Source organism: Prionailurus bengalensis, chromosome A1, assembly GCF_016509475.1.
Source record: "Prionailurus bengalensis isolate Pbe53 chromosome A1, Fcat_Pben_1.1_paternal_pri, whole genome shotgun sequence".
Taxonomy (NCBI): Eukaryota; Metazoa; Chordata; class Mammalia; order Carnivora; family Felidae; genus Prionailurus; species Prionailurus bengalensis.
Window position 1 is genome coordinate 20,223,116 of NC_057343.1, and position 17,840 is coordinate 20,240,955.

The 17,840-nt window shown below is 44.7% G+C and overlaps 1 protein-coding gene across 2 annotated transcripts in view; it reads right to left on the reverse strand.

Annotated features, from left to right (window-relative positions):
- Window positions 1-2,777: 2,777 nt before the first annotated feature.
- Window positions 2,778-17,840, reverse strand: part of FAM124A (family with sequence similarity 124 member A) — a 91,992-nt gene continuing 76,929 nt past the window's right edge. For both annotated transcript variants that reach the window (XM_043578204.1, XM_043578214.1), the window contains one exon: window positions 2,778-6,125. In XM_043578204.1, the coding sequence (XP_043434139.1) occupies window positions 5,328-6,125 (798 nt within the window). In that variant the 3' untranslated portion in view covers window positions 2,778-5,327. The remainder of the gene's footprint in view (window positions 6,126-17,840) is intronic.

The following is a 17,840-nucleotide window of genomic DNA, read 5'->3' on the forward strand; positions in this document are numbered from 1 at the left end:
GCCAGGCCTGCTTGATGCCAAAATCTGAACACGTAGGTACTTGCACCAGAGGTTAATTCCATCAGAGCGATCAGCGGGACTATAAAATCTAAACATTAATGATGGCAGTAGGGGCGGCTGGTTCTCTGAGGGAGAGACGACGTCTCTTCTGTTCAGTCCCGGGTCCCGAGCACCCAGCCTGACACGTAGTGGAGCTCAGTAAATGCTTGTTGGATGAATAAGTGAATCTCTTCAGAGCAATGAAGAAAGAGGTACGGGGACCTGAATTCGTATCAATTCTCAGGAAGCTCGGAGAGGGATGCTGAGGGGATTTGTAATTTATCAGGAAGGGCTTCCAAGTGCCAGGGAGAGGGGTAGAGAGTGGAGTAGACTTTGGAACCACAGAGCACGGGTGAGGATGCAGAAGGGCCTCCAGAAGATGTAGACTCTCTATGCGTGTAGGCGAAAACCATGGGTAGAAGCCTCTGCTTTCTCAGTGGGATGTTGGCCTCATCACCTGCCCTCCACGTGCCAAACTATAGATTTGGTCTCCAGAGTGCAGGAAGCCAGCCTTCAGGCTTTCTGCCCTCTCCCCACAGTGTGGCTGGAGATGTCTAGCAAGGCTCAGTCAACCCATGGTTGTGTCTGCTCCTCCAGATCTTGTAAATTCCATCCTACAATCAAGAAAGCTATCAACTTGGAGCAAACTAGTATCCCTTGAGAGAAAATCACTCCTGGAAATCCCTTTCTAAGTGATTTTTTAGAAATCTGTGCTAAGGAAAACTTGGTTCCCATTGAGGAATACCATCAAGGCAACTTAAATTATAATGAATATAAGGCAATGTCACTAGATTTTCAAATCCTATGTGAGAACCAGGCTATTCACGTTTCCCTTTTTGCTTTGGCTTCTGGGAGAGTCATCCACAACAGTTAGGTTTTTCTTTCTTTATGGTTGGCATATTTATGGACCCTTTAGCCGTTAGCCCTGCTTTTCTACTTCTATTTGCATTGTCTTCAGTCGTGATTTCAGTTGCTGTGATACCTTGTAGAAATAAATGCAGAATAATAAGTGGAAACGAAATGCTTTCTTGTTCACCTGGGTGGAGCCGTCTTCAACGAAAAGGGTGGTTGCTGGCCCTCCTGGGCATGGCGGCCAGCAGGTGGCACCAAAGCTTTCCCACAGCCAGCTAGCTAGCGAGATGAGTGGGCCTGAAGGATTTCGTTCATCAGGCCCTTTCTTGGACTGTGCCACACACATGTGGAGTTGCTCCTGTTCCAAAATGCTCTGAGCTTTGTTCTAGAGATTGGGCAAGGCTGACCTCAGGGAGCCTGGCTGGCTTCTTCCAGATGCTCAACTTCTAAGACCAGTGTTTCAAATAATGGGGTGGTTGCAGCAATCTCCAACTGGACTAGGCCAGATGGGGCCTGTGCCTCATCTATCTAAGCATTTTTTCTGTACCATCTTAGGCAGCTGGAAGTGGGACCCTCATCACAGATGGAGAGTTCAGAAAGCATGCCATAGGGACCCAGAGAAGGGGCCTTTTCAGTCTCACCAAATCACTCTGGAGACTCCTGTCTGAAATGGATATGTTGATCCTAATTTTGGGCACATAATTGGACAATAGTTATCACATCTCTAGAAAAATTATTTAAAAAAGACCAAAGTGTGCCAACATTACCATTGATATTTCTTCCGTTATTCACTCAAATTATGTGATTTAAAGACATTTTGTATCTAGACTTCTATGCCCAGGATTAGAAAACAGCCTTCAGTAAAAGTTGGAAGAGTTTAATTATATAAAAATCTTTAAATTCAGGTTCCTGACCCCTCCTGAATCCATTTTTATATGTAAAGTCAATTTCTCATGTTATTTTTCTCAAGCCTCTACTGTATCTGATCAATTGTATTTCCAAGGAATTAAAGAGAAACAGAACCCTATAAATCATAAGAGGCATTTGTGTTGAGACCAGAAACACGGAGAGATGCGGTGGGCAGGGAGGGGGAAAGAGGACTATTCAGCTCTCTCCACTGCTCTCCTGAAATTCAGATTTGAGATCATTGACCACAATGGCTCGTTGATAGCATTCTGGGGGTTTGGGAGGGAGGAGCTCTTCACGATTACTTTTATTTGTCCTTAAGAATCTCTTCCAGGAATTCTGAATCTACTTAGGTGTTTCTTACCTGATGAATTGGAGAATTCATTCATCTACACAGACTCCAGCAGGGGGAAAGAAAGACTCCTGTATTTCTCCTGATTTACATGGTTTTCCCAATAAAAGTAAACATTTGGTCTTACTTGGAACGTACTTTACAGCACGGTCCCACTGACTTCCATGTGACCGTTCCCCCGTTCTTGGGTCACAGGGCTCAAAGAACACCCAGGACTATATTCCATCTTGTACACACGTCAGCCCTCCGATCACAAAATTATCTTTGGTAGCTCACCAACCCACCCCCCATGGGTGACCCAAGATGATTTCTGTAGGGGCTGGCAGGTCAGTTGGGAACTACCTAAGAAGCATTTGATCTTTCTAGCCCATACTGGGTGGTATTTAGAGTAGACCACGGTGGGACCATAAGCAGTAATTTGGGGAGTCTTTTTGGAAAAGAGACAAGAGATGGGTTGTCCTAGACCAGGACATGTGGCACCATGCCCCACCCCCTGTGCAACACTGGGGGGAGATAGAAGATCAACAAGAGATTGGGTTCCATTAAATGACAAAAAACTAGGGCTAAAATCTAGATTTCCTACACCACAGAGCCTAATCCAGGAGGGAAATAATTTGAGACTGCCTCGTGTGTTTCAAGTGAACAAATTTATTGAGCACTTACAGTATGTCAGCATCTATCACAACAAAAGTAATGCGGCTCCCCCAGTGGGTGTCAGGAGACTTCCTGGATGAGGAAAATGCTGGTGCACAGCCAGAAGTTGAAGCTGGGGCTTTGTCAACATCTCTCTGTGACATTCTTCTGCACAGGGTGTACGGCCACTTCTGACCACAGCCTGGGAGGGAAGGGAGGGGGGGATGCATGAATGTGTGTGGTGGGCTTCCCTCAGTGCTCCCCTTGTGTTACAGGGGCATCTTGCATTTCCTGCTTTTAAATGGCATCACTGACATCCTTTGGGGTCGCTGAACTGGGTAGACTGGACTGTGCTGAGGGTGGGTCACAAAGAAGGGATCGGACCAGACAGCATCAGGGTTGGGCTCCGAAGCAATCCTGGGGGTGCATGCAAGTATAATAAGGGTACTGGTAGGGGGGAAGCCAGGAGGAGCCAAACTTGGCAGTTGGTCCACTTGTTTATGTCTCATGGACCTTTGCTACGCATGAGCTTGCCTCCTGTTCCTCAGAGGCTGCATCGACACCTCGGAGTTTTCTCTTCCCTAACGTTAACATGTTGTTTTTCATCCTCAGCTGCCGTGAGTCACATTTCCGGAGGGGAGGTACACAGCTAGTGGCTTTCTAGGAACCATCTCAGCAGAAAGAAGTCCCTCACTGCTCTGAGCCCTGTGGTTCTGTAGTCACTGGCATGACGTGAGGACCCCACAGCAGCAGAGGGCTGCAGACTGAGAAGCTTTACTGTGGACTGTGCCCGAGATCGTAAATCATCCTCAGTCCAGCACGAGGCTTAGGCCGGTTCTTGTGAAGAAAGCTTTACTGGAACTCAGCCACGCCCATTCACGTGCACATCTTCCATGGCTGCTTTCGCACTGTGATGACAGAGTTGAGTAGTTGCAACAGAAACCCAATGGCTGGCAAAACCTAACATGTTCATTACCTAGCCCTTTCTAGAAAAAAGTTTGCTCTCTCCTGGCCCAGAATTATAAGAGATCGTGTTTTTATTTACTTAAAATGGAGCATATTATGATTTGGGAGGCCGGGAATATCCAGGATGTTTGGGACAGGATCTGAGCTTCTCGTTACAGGGAAGGCAAAGGCTTAACGGCAGCTTGGAGGACAGTGTCGACGAGGATTCCGAGGCGGTGTCTGGACTGGTCTGGGCACTTTCAGAGAGGTGAGAGCTGGGCTACGAGTCATGTAGGCGAGGAGCACCAGATGAGGAAATGAGCAAGGCAAATAAATCCATGCCCTTCTTTCCCAAAGGTGAAAGCACTTGGCACTGCTGAGTTTGGAACTGTAAACATACCCTCACTGGAGTGAGAAAGGTGACACTGAACTACCATTCAAGCTTGACAGAGGCAGACAACAGGCAGAAAAGGCTAAGGTTGGGCTAGAGCTCCTGCTTCAGTTAAGGCTTCTATGTACTCATGGGAGGCTAGCAATGAAACAGTGTTCATCCAGGGCGGCATTTCCTATAAAGCTTCCCATTTGGAGAAGACGGGGGCATTTATTAATCTGTGCAATTGCAATGCCGCTTAAAAAATGTTACAAATTATTTAAGGACGAAAAGATCAGGGTGTGTGACAATGCACGTTTATTGGAGAAAGTGGTCTAAAATGTGGCTCCTGTCATTTATATAGAGACGTATATACGTAGCCCTTGGACTGTGGGTTTTAAAGTTGAAGAATCTTAACACTACCTACTCCAATGAGCAATTCTTCAGTGATCCAAATAAATCCGGGTAGTGGAGTGGTCCTCCGCAGACTCTCCTTGTTACGGTGAAGGTGTCGCTGAAAGGTGGATGCCAGTCTGGTTTTGGGAACTCAAATCACAGAGTCTGTCACTCAGGATAAATCCTTCTAAAATATATTAGCTACCTTCGCATAAATCCAGATTTCCCGATGTCGCACGGCATCCAAGTGAGACGCTACCCTAGTCTGATACATGTTTACTGTTTTATCAAGCTGAGGTTTTTCACTATTAAGCACTCCCTGGAAATTCTCAGGGCCACTGGTCCCTGGTAATGCAAATACATACGCAGAATCCAGTAAGCTGTACGTTACGTTATTGTGCACTAATCTCTCCTACAGGTCACTTAGTATCTTTCCCACATTCAACGTTTTGGCTTTAATTGTTTTTCCTTCACAGCATGAAAAATTGCCAAATCAGCTCCGGCTGACTAGGTTTTCTTTTCATTTCAAATAATTATAGGAAGCATTTAAATTGTATTAAGTGCACTAGACCGTATCTCAAAGGGAACGGAGGATTCAAAAAATTTTTACAACAGAAGCTGGAGAATTTATTTGCATAAAAACGCTGGTATTTTTCCACCGAGTGTCTAGAAACCTGCCCCCTCTCAGGTAAGCATGGGCCGTGCGGCCAACGCGTGATGAGCCGGATCCCAGACAGACCGGGGAGCGGGGCTGAGAACTCGGGTGGGGTTCGGGCCCCAGCGGGGCCAGCAGGACCCGAGCCAGTGTGTCTGAAAAACAAGGGCAGAGGGTGTTCAGATGTAGAATTCCTCCATGGCATTGTCCACAGGTCCGGGCAACGCTGGGGGCGGTGGGGCATCCCCGCCGGTCTGCTCGGCGCTGGGAGCAGCACAGGGAGGCTCCGGCGCGGACTCTGTGAGCGAGGAGGGGCCGGAACCAGTGGGAGCAGGAGCAGCTGTCGCGGAGGAGCTGGCGGGCCCTTTGGTGAAGAAAGGGAGGGAAGCCCAGGAGGTGTCTGTGGTCACCCCGCCCCCAGCGGGCAGTGGTCCGTCTCTGGAACCCCTGGGCTTGGACCAGTGGCCGCCGCATCTTGCAGAGGGGAGGGCTGCTTCCCCGGTGCCGCAGAACCTACTGGGTGCGGAATACGCAGAGACCACAGAGAGGTCCGAGGAGGACAGGCGGAGGCCCGTGTCCACGTCCGTCTCCTGGGCCCCCTCCAAGTCATCGATGGAGAGGAGGCAGCCATGCCTCCACTCCGATGCCCTGTGCCCCGCGTCACCTGTGTTTGAGAACCACTGTGGTAGGGCCGAGGAGCCCGGGGAGGGGTCTCCCGTGGGCAAACAAAACAAGGACTTGCTTCTCTGGAAAGACCAGGGGAGGCTGGGAGGGCCGCTGGCTCGTTGGGGCCCAGGAGGCAGGCCCGTGGGGCCGGGCCCCAGGTGTGACCCTTCCGGCAGGGGCTGCTGGCTGCCCCCAGGTGTGCTGCTCGGGGCCGGGGCCGCGGTGCTCGGCGGAGGCGCGGGATGAGGTCTCTGCTCTGACGCGGGCTGAGTTCTGCCGGGTTTCGGAAACTTCCTGTGCACCCTTTGCGCCTGTAGGGGGAAGAGGGCGCATCAGGTTAGCGGTGGGCGGGACTGTCACGAGACACACTTCCTGGTCACTGGAAAATTCCAGCAGGGTCAAGGCCATCAAACAAGACCAGGAATTTCCTTCTCCGAACTCTAACGCGAAGACAGAGGCGGCAGAGCTCAGGAGAGTGTGGCTCACACTTCTCAGCCTGAGGAGCCCTCTCTAAACCTGGGAGGAGATGCAGGCCCTCGCCTGGCAGGGAGTAACTGCTCTCTCAGCGGATTAGCCACAAGAAGGAGGGTTGGGCTGCGCACGGAGGAGGGAGATAAGAATTACCAGTAAGTGCAAACAGGATGCTGGGAGGGTGTGTTTCTCTCCAACCAGAGCACCACTATTTGCATGTAACTCATGGGAAGATGAGGGCGATCAGGGTGGGGTAGCACAGAGCATCTCGGCTCAGAAAACACGGGACGTGATTCCAGTACATGTGTGATTGCCAGGACATATCCTAGGGGTGGCCCGTGGCTCAGGGCAGTATATCTGTGACAAGTGAGGGGCTATCAGGAAATTAGCATTTATTTACTTGCCGTCTGGGGCCACCGATCCTCTACAGACCTTGCCTTCCAGGACCTGGACAGGAAGGGGGGCTGCTGACTACTGCCTGACACCTTGGATGCCCCACAGACCTTGGATAAGCCGTCTCTCTGCCTTTAACACCTCACCCTGTTGTGCTATTCCCCCACCCTCCCTGTGGCGCACCAGGAACCTGCTTCCGTTGCACAGAACTGGGGACTCCTCTTTCCGCTGCACATTCCCACTTGGGTCTGCTTCTCTGAGATTCTCCGCCTGGCCTAGCTCAGTGCCCAAGCTTACGGGCCAACCTTACTATGCAAAGTTTCCATGAAATAATGGTTTTGGGAATAGCAGGTCTGGCTCTATTAAGTACAGCATCATCTGATTTATGAATCCTTGAGATAAGGATTAGGAGGATGGTTTACTATCAGAGATATTTCCTGGCACCCAGCAGGCTATGAGACACCGGCCCTTCCCTACACAACAAGCACCCTTACCTCCCTATTAAATGAGAACTGTGTCTTCCCACAGCCACTTGGGAAATACAGTTGAATGTAATATACATTTATCGTGCATCTGTTACAGGCAAAGGAGGAAGGACTGTGATGAGACTCAGTCTTTGACCACATGAAACCTACATTTCATTGAAAGGATAGGAGACAAAAAAGAAATTGGTCAGACAAGAACGAGACTGTGATGACGAATAGGGCTATGAGGGCGAGACCATGCCTGCCCGGTAGGAGCAGAGGAGTCTTCAGGGGAGGTGGCCCTCAAGGTGAGCCTTTGAGATGGGCAGCTGTTCTCCTGGTGGATGGCATGAGTGGAGAGGAGGCTGTTCTGGAGAGAGGCCAACTCAAACAGAGGCTGACTGTTGGCAGGTAAGCAAGGAACTTGCAGGGGGCACTGAGTAGTTTGCCTTGATTACAGTGCAGGTGCATGAAAAGATAAGTTGCAAATGGAGTCTAGTGCCATAGTGGTCAAGGAGACCTTGACTGAGTAAGAAATCTACATACTTCTCTTTATGTTGAAGTCTTAATTGTTGGAGTTTTTTTGACCAACCAATATATGAATATATGACCATTCCTTTCATCGATTTCTAAGATCTTTGCCTAATTGCAGATATTGCAATCTTTTTTTAAAGTTTTAAAATTTATTTTGAGAGAGAGCATGTGCATGTGGGGGAGGGCCACAGAGGGAGAGAAAGAATCCCAAACAGGATCTGCGCTGATGGGGGGCTTGATACCACGGCCATGAGATCGTGACCTGAGCCCAAATCAAGAGTTAGATGCTTAATGGTGAGTCACCCAGGGGCCCTGATATCTCTTAATCTTATAAACAGACTCATTGACTCATTCTTTCAATCAACATCAACGAGGGTCTTTTACGCAGGGCTTCCTCACTGGTGTGTTTACGCTTTGAATGGGTTATCAAAGGCGAGCTGAGATCTGGATCTCTTTCACCAGCAGCCTGTTGCACTATATAAATATTATTATTATCATTTTCTATGTGCTCTTTGGTGTGAGAAATGTCTGGAGGGCCAGGCCAGATAATTTTGCGTAAGACATGGTCTTAGCAAACAATTAACAATACAATGTTCAAGTATAATAAAGTGAGCTCTGATGATAAAGTGAATGGCAATATACAAGCCATGTTAAGGCACAAAGGAGGGAGAGGTTGAATAGGGGTGAGGCAGCATGGGGAAAGGTAGAGAAAGCTTGCCTTGGTAAGTCACACTTGGATGAAATCTTAGAAGTGGAAGAAGTGTTTGCCACCTGGAGGGCAACAGGTGAAGCATGGAAGCACACTCAGGCACAGAAGCAGCCTGATCAGAGGCTGGAGGCAGGAACCAAAGCCAAGAGGTGAGCTCTGAGAGGCGAGAGGAGTCTTGTCGTGGTGGACCCCAAATCATGTGCATGTATAAGGCACATGCATTTCAAAACCCAAAGGCTTGAAAGCAAGATGGTGGCATGGCCAAATCTGTGGCAGCAGGGTAAAGGAGAAAGGACTGGATGGGGGGGCAAGACTGGTGGCAGAAAGAGCATTTGGAAGATACTGCTGTAGTCTTTCACTTTTGAAGATTCATTTCAAGTAAGCTGTATTTTCAGTTGCTCGCATGAGTTTCTTAAACATCAGTTCAGATATTCAGGATTCTGTATGGCTTTGCTGTCCACCCTTCCTGATCCTCTCCTTAATTCTCAGTCTCTACATTCTGTAGCGTGGATGTGTACCCTTGTCCTGCCGCTTCTAGTCCTGCCCTCCAGGCTCTGGAGAGCATCCTGAAATTCCCAAATCATTCTGCCAAGGGTGGCTTAAGGAGCTAAAGGTGAAAGCGGCAATTGAGATTTCTGACGGTCTGAAATTATTGACGCTTGAAGAACGTGACGCAGAGTGCTTTTAGTGCAGGTTGTAAGTGGGTTCGGTGTCAGTCTTCTAAAGATAGCGCTCCACAAGGCCGTCCTCACCATGACACTTCAGTTTGCAGCAGCCCCAGCTTTTATGTGCACGAGGGACCTTGCTGAACATGGCAAGAAGACTTGGAGCCGAGCTGGTTCCTGCTGGAGGTATGATCCACTCAGTAGGGCTTGCTGCTCCGTGCTCCGGCATCTCCCGGACTCCCACCCAGCCCTTCTGACTCTGGAAGGGTAAGCATGAAGAGTCCTACCTTTGGGATGGGGACAGGAGCAGCCTCTGAAGGCACAGCTGTGCCCAAGAGGTATCACAGCGAGGTGGCTGTCGGGGAGGCAAACTGATCTTCTTACTTGCTGGAGTTTGGCCAAACAAGAGAAGATAAATCATGAAGCTCTTTACAGAAGGAAGTCCTCGGGGATGGAGGAAGCTTTGGGAGGGGAGAGGCAATGTTTATTCATTAAAATGTCTATCAGGACCAATTCCCTGGGGTGCCCCAGTGTATTTTCTTATTTGGAAATTTTCTTACACATTACCCTATGACTTCCATCTGTGGAGCCTTATTCGAGGAGCACGCTCTTGGGGAGCATGTTTGCATTCTCAATCTGCTTGAAAAAGGGAGCCTCTGAATATTACTTCCTGAGAAGCCAAAAGCCAAGGTTCCCAAGAAAGAAAGTGCTAGGAGACATCTCAATCTTTCCGCTCTCAGGGACAGAGTGGTGTTAACTTTGACTTAAAACCAGGAACAACTGGCAGAGGAGGAACATTTGATGGCAGGCATTGTCATCGCTGTGCTTGTTTAACAAACCTACCTGTGCTCTCTTATTTTTACTCCCTTATGAAGGCAGGAATTCAGATAAACCCTAAATTATGCTGCTTTGAAGAGAGGAGGAGGCACCTGGTGTTTGTCACCAGAGGGGGGCCCAGGTGCGCCGTGGAAGTGCCAGCTGGGCAGGTGGGGCTCCAACTGGACTGGTGTTGGCTGGTGGTAATGACAGGGTCTGGGGGCAGGGAGCTGCAGAAGGGTGGCTGCGAGCCTCCACACCCCAGCTCTCGGGCTGAGCACACGTGGGATGTGTTTGCAGCACATCAGGTATTCCCTGGTGGTATTCCCCAGCTCTGTACAGAAGAAGCAGGGTCTTGTCTGTCTGAAAGACAAGTCGCGTAGACCAAACACGGAGCTGCTTTCTTGTGTCCTCCTGGCTGCGGTAGCTGTTTCCGGCCTCTCTCGTCTGCTCGTCTAACTTGACCAGGAACACTAGAGGCTGAGAATGAATGGTTGGAGATGTTTCAGGAAACCCCTCCCCAGGTGATCTTTCCAGAGTTGAAACAATACCCTATGTGCCCTCCTTCCTTGGAAGCCTCTCTCTCCTTCTGTGACAGCAGCAATGTACCTTGGGGTCACCTTCCTTTCTCTTTGAAGCAGTGCAGGCTAGCTGACTCACTGGAAGCCAGTGGTTCCCCCCTTTGCTATTTATGGAACAGAATGGCATTAGATAAATGAATCTGCTTAAGGCAGCTAGCCAGGAGATCTGATTATGTCTCTGAAATCATCAAAAACTTGAAATTGCAGTAATCAACCCAGAAGCTTCTCATGCAACTTTGAGCATAGACAGTTTGCAGTTAGGGAGGTAAAGGAGTCTGAGCCGAAGCATCTCTTTCAATGATCTGGGTGTCAGTAGGTTCATTCCCTGGCACATGGGTAGATTCCCCAGGGAAGGGGATTCTGCCCCTGACCCAGTGACCCTGGGCAGTGTCACACCGGAGTTCACGTTCATCCTCACACTTCCTCTTTCTGAGAAAGGTCATTTCTTGTTGTGTCCTTGGCACAAACACAACGACTGTGGCTTTGTCTGCTATGTAATGAGTCAGCAATAGAGCTTTTAACCCAGGGACTAATAAAAAAAAAAAATTAGGGGCAATTCAAGGAAATTGGGCAATGGGTTCACATGAGAAATCAGATTTTTGTTCTAAAGAAAAACCCATCTTCCTTCTCCTTTCACTGTCCTTTGGGAAGTTTCCATATAACCACTAAGAGGGATACCCACAGGCAAAGCCTATGTTGTTTGTGAAATTCTTTAAAAATTTTTGAATAAAATTATTTTACCAAAACAATTCATATTGAAATATAGTTGATATATAACATCAGTTCCAGGTGTACAACATAATTTTTCGATGTTTATGTATATTGTGAAATAAGCCTAGTTAATCCATCACCGCAGACTTTTTTTTCCTGTAATGAGAACTTTTAATTTGCTCTCTTAGCAACTTTGAGTATACAGCCCAGTATTGTTAACTACAGTCATCAAGCTGTGTTACATCCCCAGGGCTTATTTGATAATTTTACAAACGTTTACATCTTTTGAACAGCTTCACTCCCCATCTCCCAATTCTGACAATCACCAGTCAGTTCCTTGTATCTATGATTTTTTTTTAATCCACATATAAGTAAGATTATATGGTACCTCTCTTTCTCTGACTTATCTTGCTTAGCATACTGCCTTAGCATAGACAGACCCTATGTTGTCATAAGTGGTGGAATTTCCTTCTTTTTCTATGGCTAAAAAAAAAATATTTTTCTTTACGCGTTCATCTGCTGGTGGGCACATAGGTGGCTTTCGTACCTTGGCTATTTTAAATAATGCTGCAGTGTACGTGGGAGGGTGCGTGCAAATATCTTTTTGCGTTACTGTTTTCATTTTCTTTGGATGAGCGCTTACGAGTGGAACTGCTGGATCACATGGTAGTTCTATTTTTAGTTTTTGAGGAATCTCCATGATGTTTTCCACAGCGGCTGCAACAATTTACATTCCGCAGCCTTTACTCCTCATCCTTGAGAACACGTTGTTTCTTGTCTGTTTGGCAATAGCCGTTCTGATTGGGGTGAGGTGGTAGATAGCGTTTGTGGTTTAGATTTGCATGTCCCTGATGATTAGCGACGTTGAGCACCGTATTATGTACCTGCTGGCCATCTGAAAGCCCCCTATAGAAAAATCTCCATTCAGCATCTCTGACCCATTTTTTAATAAGATTTTTTGTTTATTTGCTACTGAGTCACGTGAATTCTTTATCTGGATATCAACCCCTTACCAGATATGTATTTGCACATATTTTCTTCCACTCAGTAGGTTGCCTTTTCATTTTGTTGACGGTTGCTTTTACTCTGCTGTGCAGAGGCCTTCTAGCATGCAGCCTCACTGTTTATTTTTGCTTCTGCTGCCTTTCCTTTTGGTGTCAAATCCAAAAAATCATCACCAAGACCAATGTCAAGCAGCTTATCACCTGTTTTCTTCTAGGGATCTTATTTCAGTTCTTAAGTTCAAGCATTTAATCCATTTCGAGTTTGTGTGTGTGTGTGGTATAAAACAGTGGTCCAGTTTCATTCTTCTGCATGTGGCTGTCTGTCCAATTTTCCCAGTCCCAGTTGCTGAAGAAACTGTCCTTTATGCATTGTATATTCTTGGCTCCACTGTTGTAAATTAACAACCACATAAGTGTGAGTTTATTTCTGGGCTCCTTATTCTGTGCCATGACTCTTTGTGTCTGTTTTCATGCCAATACCATACGGTTTTTATTGTTATAGCTTTGTAATATAGTTTGGAATCAGGAAGTGTGAAGTCCCCAGATTTGTTGTTTTCTTACGATTGCTTTGGCTATTCAGGATCCTCTGTGGTTCCATACACATTTGAGGATTATTTGTTCTAGGTGTACGAAAAATACCATTGAGATTTTGATAAGGATTGCACTGAATACGTAGATTGCTTTAGGCTGTATGGACGTTTTTTTTTTTTTTTTTTTTTTGGCAATACTGATCATTTCCTTCCAAACCATGAGCATGAAATACCTTTCCATAATCTGTGTCTTCTTCAATTTCATCAATGTCTTTGGTTTTCAATGTATAGGACTCTCAACTTGGTTAAATTCATTTTCTGTGCTTTATTCTTTTGATGAAATTATAAATGGTATTGTCTTAATTTCTCTTTCTGATAGTTCATTAGTGTATAGAAATGCCACAAATGTGTATATATTGATATTGTATCCTGCAGTATTACTGAATTCATTAGTTTTAACAGGGCTTTTTTTGTTTTTTTGTTTTTGTTTTTTTTTGTATAGGCTTAAGGGTTTTCTATTTACAGTATATCATCCATCAATAGTGACAGTTTTTTCTTTGCAATTTAGGTGCCTTTTATTTCTCTGTCTTCGTTAACTGATGTAAGACTTGCAGTATTATACTGAATACATGCGGGGAGAGTGGGAATCTTTTGTTTCTGGCCTTAGAAGAAAAGTTTTCAGCGTTTTACCACTATGTATGATGTTAGCAGTGGGCTTAACTGTTATATATATATACCTTTATGATGTTAAGGTGTGTTTCTTCTATACCCAACCCCAGTTTTTTTTTGTAAATGTGGAATTCTGTCAAATGCTTTTTCTGCATCTATTGTAATGACCATACAATTTTTATCCTTCATTTTGTTAATGTGGTATGTAACACTGATATGCAGATTTTGAACTATCCTTGCATCCCTGGAATAAATCCCCCCTTGATCATGGTGTATAATCCTTTTAATGTATTGTTCAATTCAGTCTGGTAATATTATTTTGTTGAGGATTTTTCCATGTATGTTGATGAGGGATAATGATTTGTAATTTTCTTGTGGCATCTTTGTCTGGTTTTGGTATCAAGGCAATGCTGGCCTCGTAAAATGAGTTTGGAATGTTCCCTTCTCTCCTATTTTTTGGACGAGTTTGAGAAGGATTGCTATTTCTTCTTTAAATGTTTGGTAGAATTCACCGGTGAAGACATCTGGTCCTGGACTTCTATTGGGAAGTTTTTGATTATTCATTCAGTCTCCTTATTAGTAATTGGTTTGTTCAGATTATCTATTTCTTCATGATTTAGTCTTGGTAGATTTTATGTTTCTGACAATTTATCCATTCTTTCTTAAAATTAAAAAAAATGTTTATTTTTGATAGAGTGTGCAGGGGAGGGATGGAGAGAGAGGGAGACACAGGATCTGAAGCAGACTCTGTGCTGACAGCAGAGAGAAAGCCCAATGCTGGGCTCAAAGTTATGAACTGCGAGGTCATGACCTGAGCCAAAGTTCAATGCTTAACTGGCTGAGCCACCCAGGTGCCCTGGCATATAATTTCTCATAGTAGTCTCCTATGATCTTTTTTTTCTGTGGTACTCAGTTTAACATCTCTTTCATTTCTGATTTTTTTTTGAGGGATATCCTTGGTTTTTTTTGTGATGAGTTGAACTAATGGTTTGTCAATTCTGTTTTAGCTTTTCTTAGGTTCATTGATCTTTTTATTATCTCCTTTCTACTACATCTGGGTTTTCTTTTTTCTTTTTCTAATTTCTTGAGGTGTAAAGTTAGGTTGTTTATTCGAGCTCATTGTGGTCTCTTGATGTAGGCATTTATCTCTATGAACTTCTGTCACAGAAATGCTTTAGCTGTGTCGCACATTTTAGCATGTGGAATTTCCATTTTAATTTGTCTCATTGACAAATGAGACACTATAAAATCATTATAAAATAACCTTTGTCTCTTATTACAGTCTTTCTTAAAGTCTATTTTGTCTGCTAGAAGTATAGCTTACCCCTGCTTTCTTTCCATTTCTATTTGTATGGAAAATCTTTATCCCTTTACTTTCTGTCCGGAAGCATCTTGTAGGTAGTATATAGATACATCTTGTATAGAGATATGTTTTTTAAAATCCATTCAGCCATTCTGTCTTTGAGGGGAGAATTTAGTCCATTCACCCTTGCTTATTTATTTGCTTATTTATTTATTTTGATAGAGACAGAGAGCAAGGAGGGGAGGGGCAGAGATAGAGGGAGACAAAGAATCCCAAGCAGGTTCCATACTGTCAGCATGGAGACCAGTGCAGGGCTTGAACTCATGAACCATGAGATCATGACCTGAGCTGAAATCAAGAGTCAGATACTTAACCAACTGAATCACCCAAGTTCCCCCATTTACATTTAAGGCCATTATGGCCAGGTATGTACTTATTGCCATTTTGTTAAAACTGTTTTCTGTTTTATAATCCCTTTCTTTTCTTGATCTCTTCCTTTATGACTTAATGATTTTCTGCAGTGGTGTGTTTAGATTCCTTTCTCTTTATCTTGTGTGTATATACTACAGGCTTTTGCTTTGGGGTACCATGAGGCTTACAAAAAAACAACTTATATACTGTAGTTTATTTTAATGTAAAACAACTTAAGTTTGAACACATCCTAAAGCTCTAAATATTTATGCTCCACCCCAACATTTTTGTTTTGATGCCATAATTTATATCATTTTATCCTGTATATCCAATAACAAATTACTGTAGTTATAGTTATTCCTACAACTTTTGTCTTTTAACCTCCATACTAGCATCATAAATGATGAACCCATCACCTTTACAAAATTAGATTTTTCTGAATTTTACTGTATATTTACTTTTAGCAGTGAGATTTATACTTTTTCGTTTTCCTGTTACTCATTAACATCCTTTTGTTTCAACTAAAAGTAGCCCCCTCAACATTTCTTGTAGGACTGCTTTAGTGGTAATGAACTCTAGCTTTTGATTGTGTGAAAAACTTTCTCTTCTTCAACTGAAGGACAGCTTCACCCAGTATTCTTGGTTGGCAGTTTTTTCTTTTCCTCTCAGCACTTTGAGTGTATCATTCCACACACTTCTGGCCTGCAAAGTTGCTGCTGAAAAATCCAGTGATGGTCTTACAGGGGTTCCCTTGTATGTAAGAAGTTGTTTTTCTGCTTTTAAGATTCTCTCCTTGTCTTTAACTTTTAACACTTTAATTATAATGTGTCTTACATGGGTCTCTTTGGGTTCATCTTCTATGAAACTCTCTGGACTTCTTGGATATGGATGTCTGTTTCCTTCCCCAGATCAGGAATGTTTTCATCCATTATTTTGTCAGATTTTCTGCTCCTTTTTCACTTCTCCCTCTGGGGACCCTTATAATATGAATGTTAGTTAGCTTCATAGTGTCCCATAAGTTCCTTAAGCTATCTTCACTCTTGTTCTTATTTTTTTCTGTTTGCTGGTCTAATAGGAGGAATTCCAAAGCCCTATCTAGAGGTTTACTGATCCTTTCTTCTGCTTCATCTAGTCTGTTGTTGAACCCGTCCAGTGCATTTTTCAGTTCAATAATTGTTCTTCAGCTCTATGACTTCTTATGTGGTACTTTCTTATATTTTCTTTTTGTTGAACTTCTCCCTTTGTTCATTCATTTTCTCCTGAGCTCAGTGAGTATCTTCATCAGGTAAATAACTTATCTCTGTTTCATTAAGGTCTTTTTCTGAGATTTCATCTTGTTATTTCGTTTGGGACATGTTCTTTTGTTCATTTTCTTTGATTTTCTGTGTTGGTTGTGTTAGAGAAACACACTTCCCAGTCTGAAGGACTGGGATCATGTCCGAGATGAAACTATTATTCATCCTTGCTCTAGCTCTTTATCTCAAAAACTTTGTGTTTGTCCAAGCAGCCCATTTTATTCCTAATTGCTCCAAACAATTGAGGGCGCTCTAAGACCTGTGAGTATCCCAGAGGGAGAATCTCAGTCAGCACCTAGATTCAGGCTGATGGAAAGCAAGAACCTCAAGCAGCACATTTGAAAGTATGCAAATATACCTCTTTCAGCAGAAGACTGGGTGACAGGCATTATTGTCTGCTCCCTCTGCACTGAGCTCTGGGATGACAGCCAGTTAAGAACCATTTCTTTGTTTGCTACCATCCCACTGAATCTGGGAACACAAGCCCTGCCGGACACCAGAGCCAAGCTATCAAGGAATGTTTTCTCAGGGTGGCAGCCACAAAACCTAGGGCACCAAAAAATATAAAAGCTCCTTTCGTGGAGACACTGGCAAACTTGGGCCAGGAAGAGGAAAAGTGTGAAGATGGAGAGCACAAGGATGGTGCCCACCAGCCCTCCCGGTCTCTGGAGAGGACCGTAGTCAGCTCCTATACAAGTGTTTAAATAAAAGCATGCCTCACAGGCCATAGCTATAAAGATATGCTAATAAGCTTCTTTTAAAGAGTATTTCAGTCTGATGCTTCTTTGCTGTGCCCTGACGTATAGCTGGTTAAGAACTCTTTTTCAGTTTGTTAAAATCCTGTGGAACCCATGAAAGGAAGACCCCCCCTGGACACTAGAGCAAGCAGCCAAGGAGTGTCTCCTGGATGACAGCTGCAAAAATCAGGGCACTGTCTAGCCCTTTAAGAACTATTTCTCAGGGTGCCTGGGGCTCGGTCAGTTAAGCATCTGACTCTCGGTTTTGGCTTAGGTCATGATCTCATGGTTTTGTGAGTTCAAGCCCCGAGTCAGGCTCTGCATTGGTAGTGCAGAGCCTGCTTGGGATTCTACCTCTCTCTGCCCCTCCCCTACTCACACTGTCTCTGCCTTTCTCAAAATAAGTAAACTTAATTTTTTTAAATAAAAAATTTAAAAAAATAAAAAAGAACTATTTCCCAGATCACTATAGCCTTGTGGGTCTCACGGACACGAGGCCCATGGTTTTCAAAGCTAGATGTTTTGGGGACTTATCTCCCAGGTTCAGGTCTTAGAAGCTGTAGAACCACAAGAGGAGTTCAAAGCCTTTACTCCACAGGGAGAGATTATGAGTTGTGAGATCCCTCTTGATGGTGGGTTACCTTGCCAGGGCTGAGATTCATTGTGAGACTGTGTCTCAGTCTAATTTTTTTTTTTTAATTGAAGTAGAGTTGGCATACCACATTACGTTACT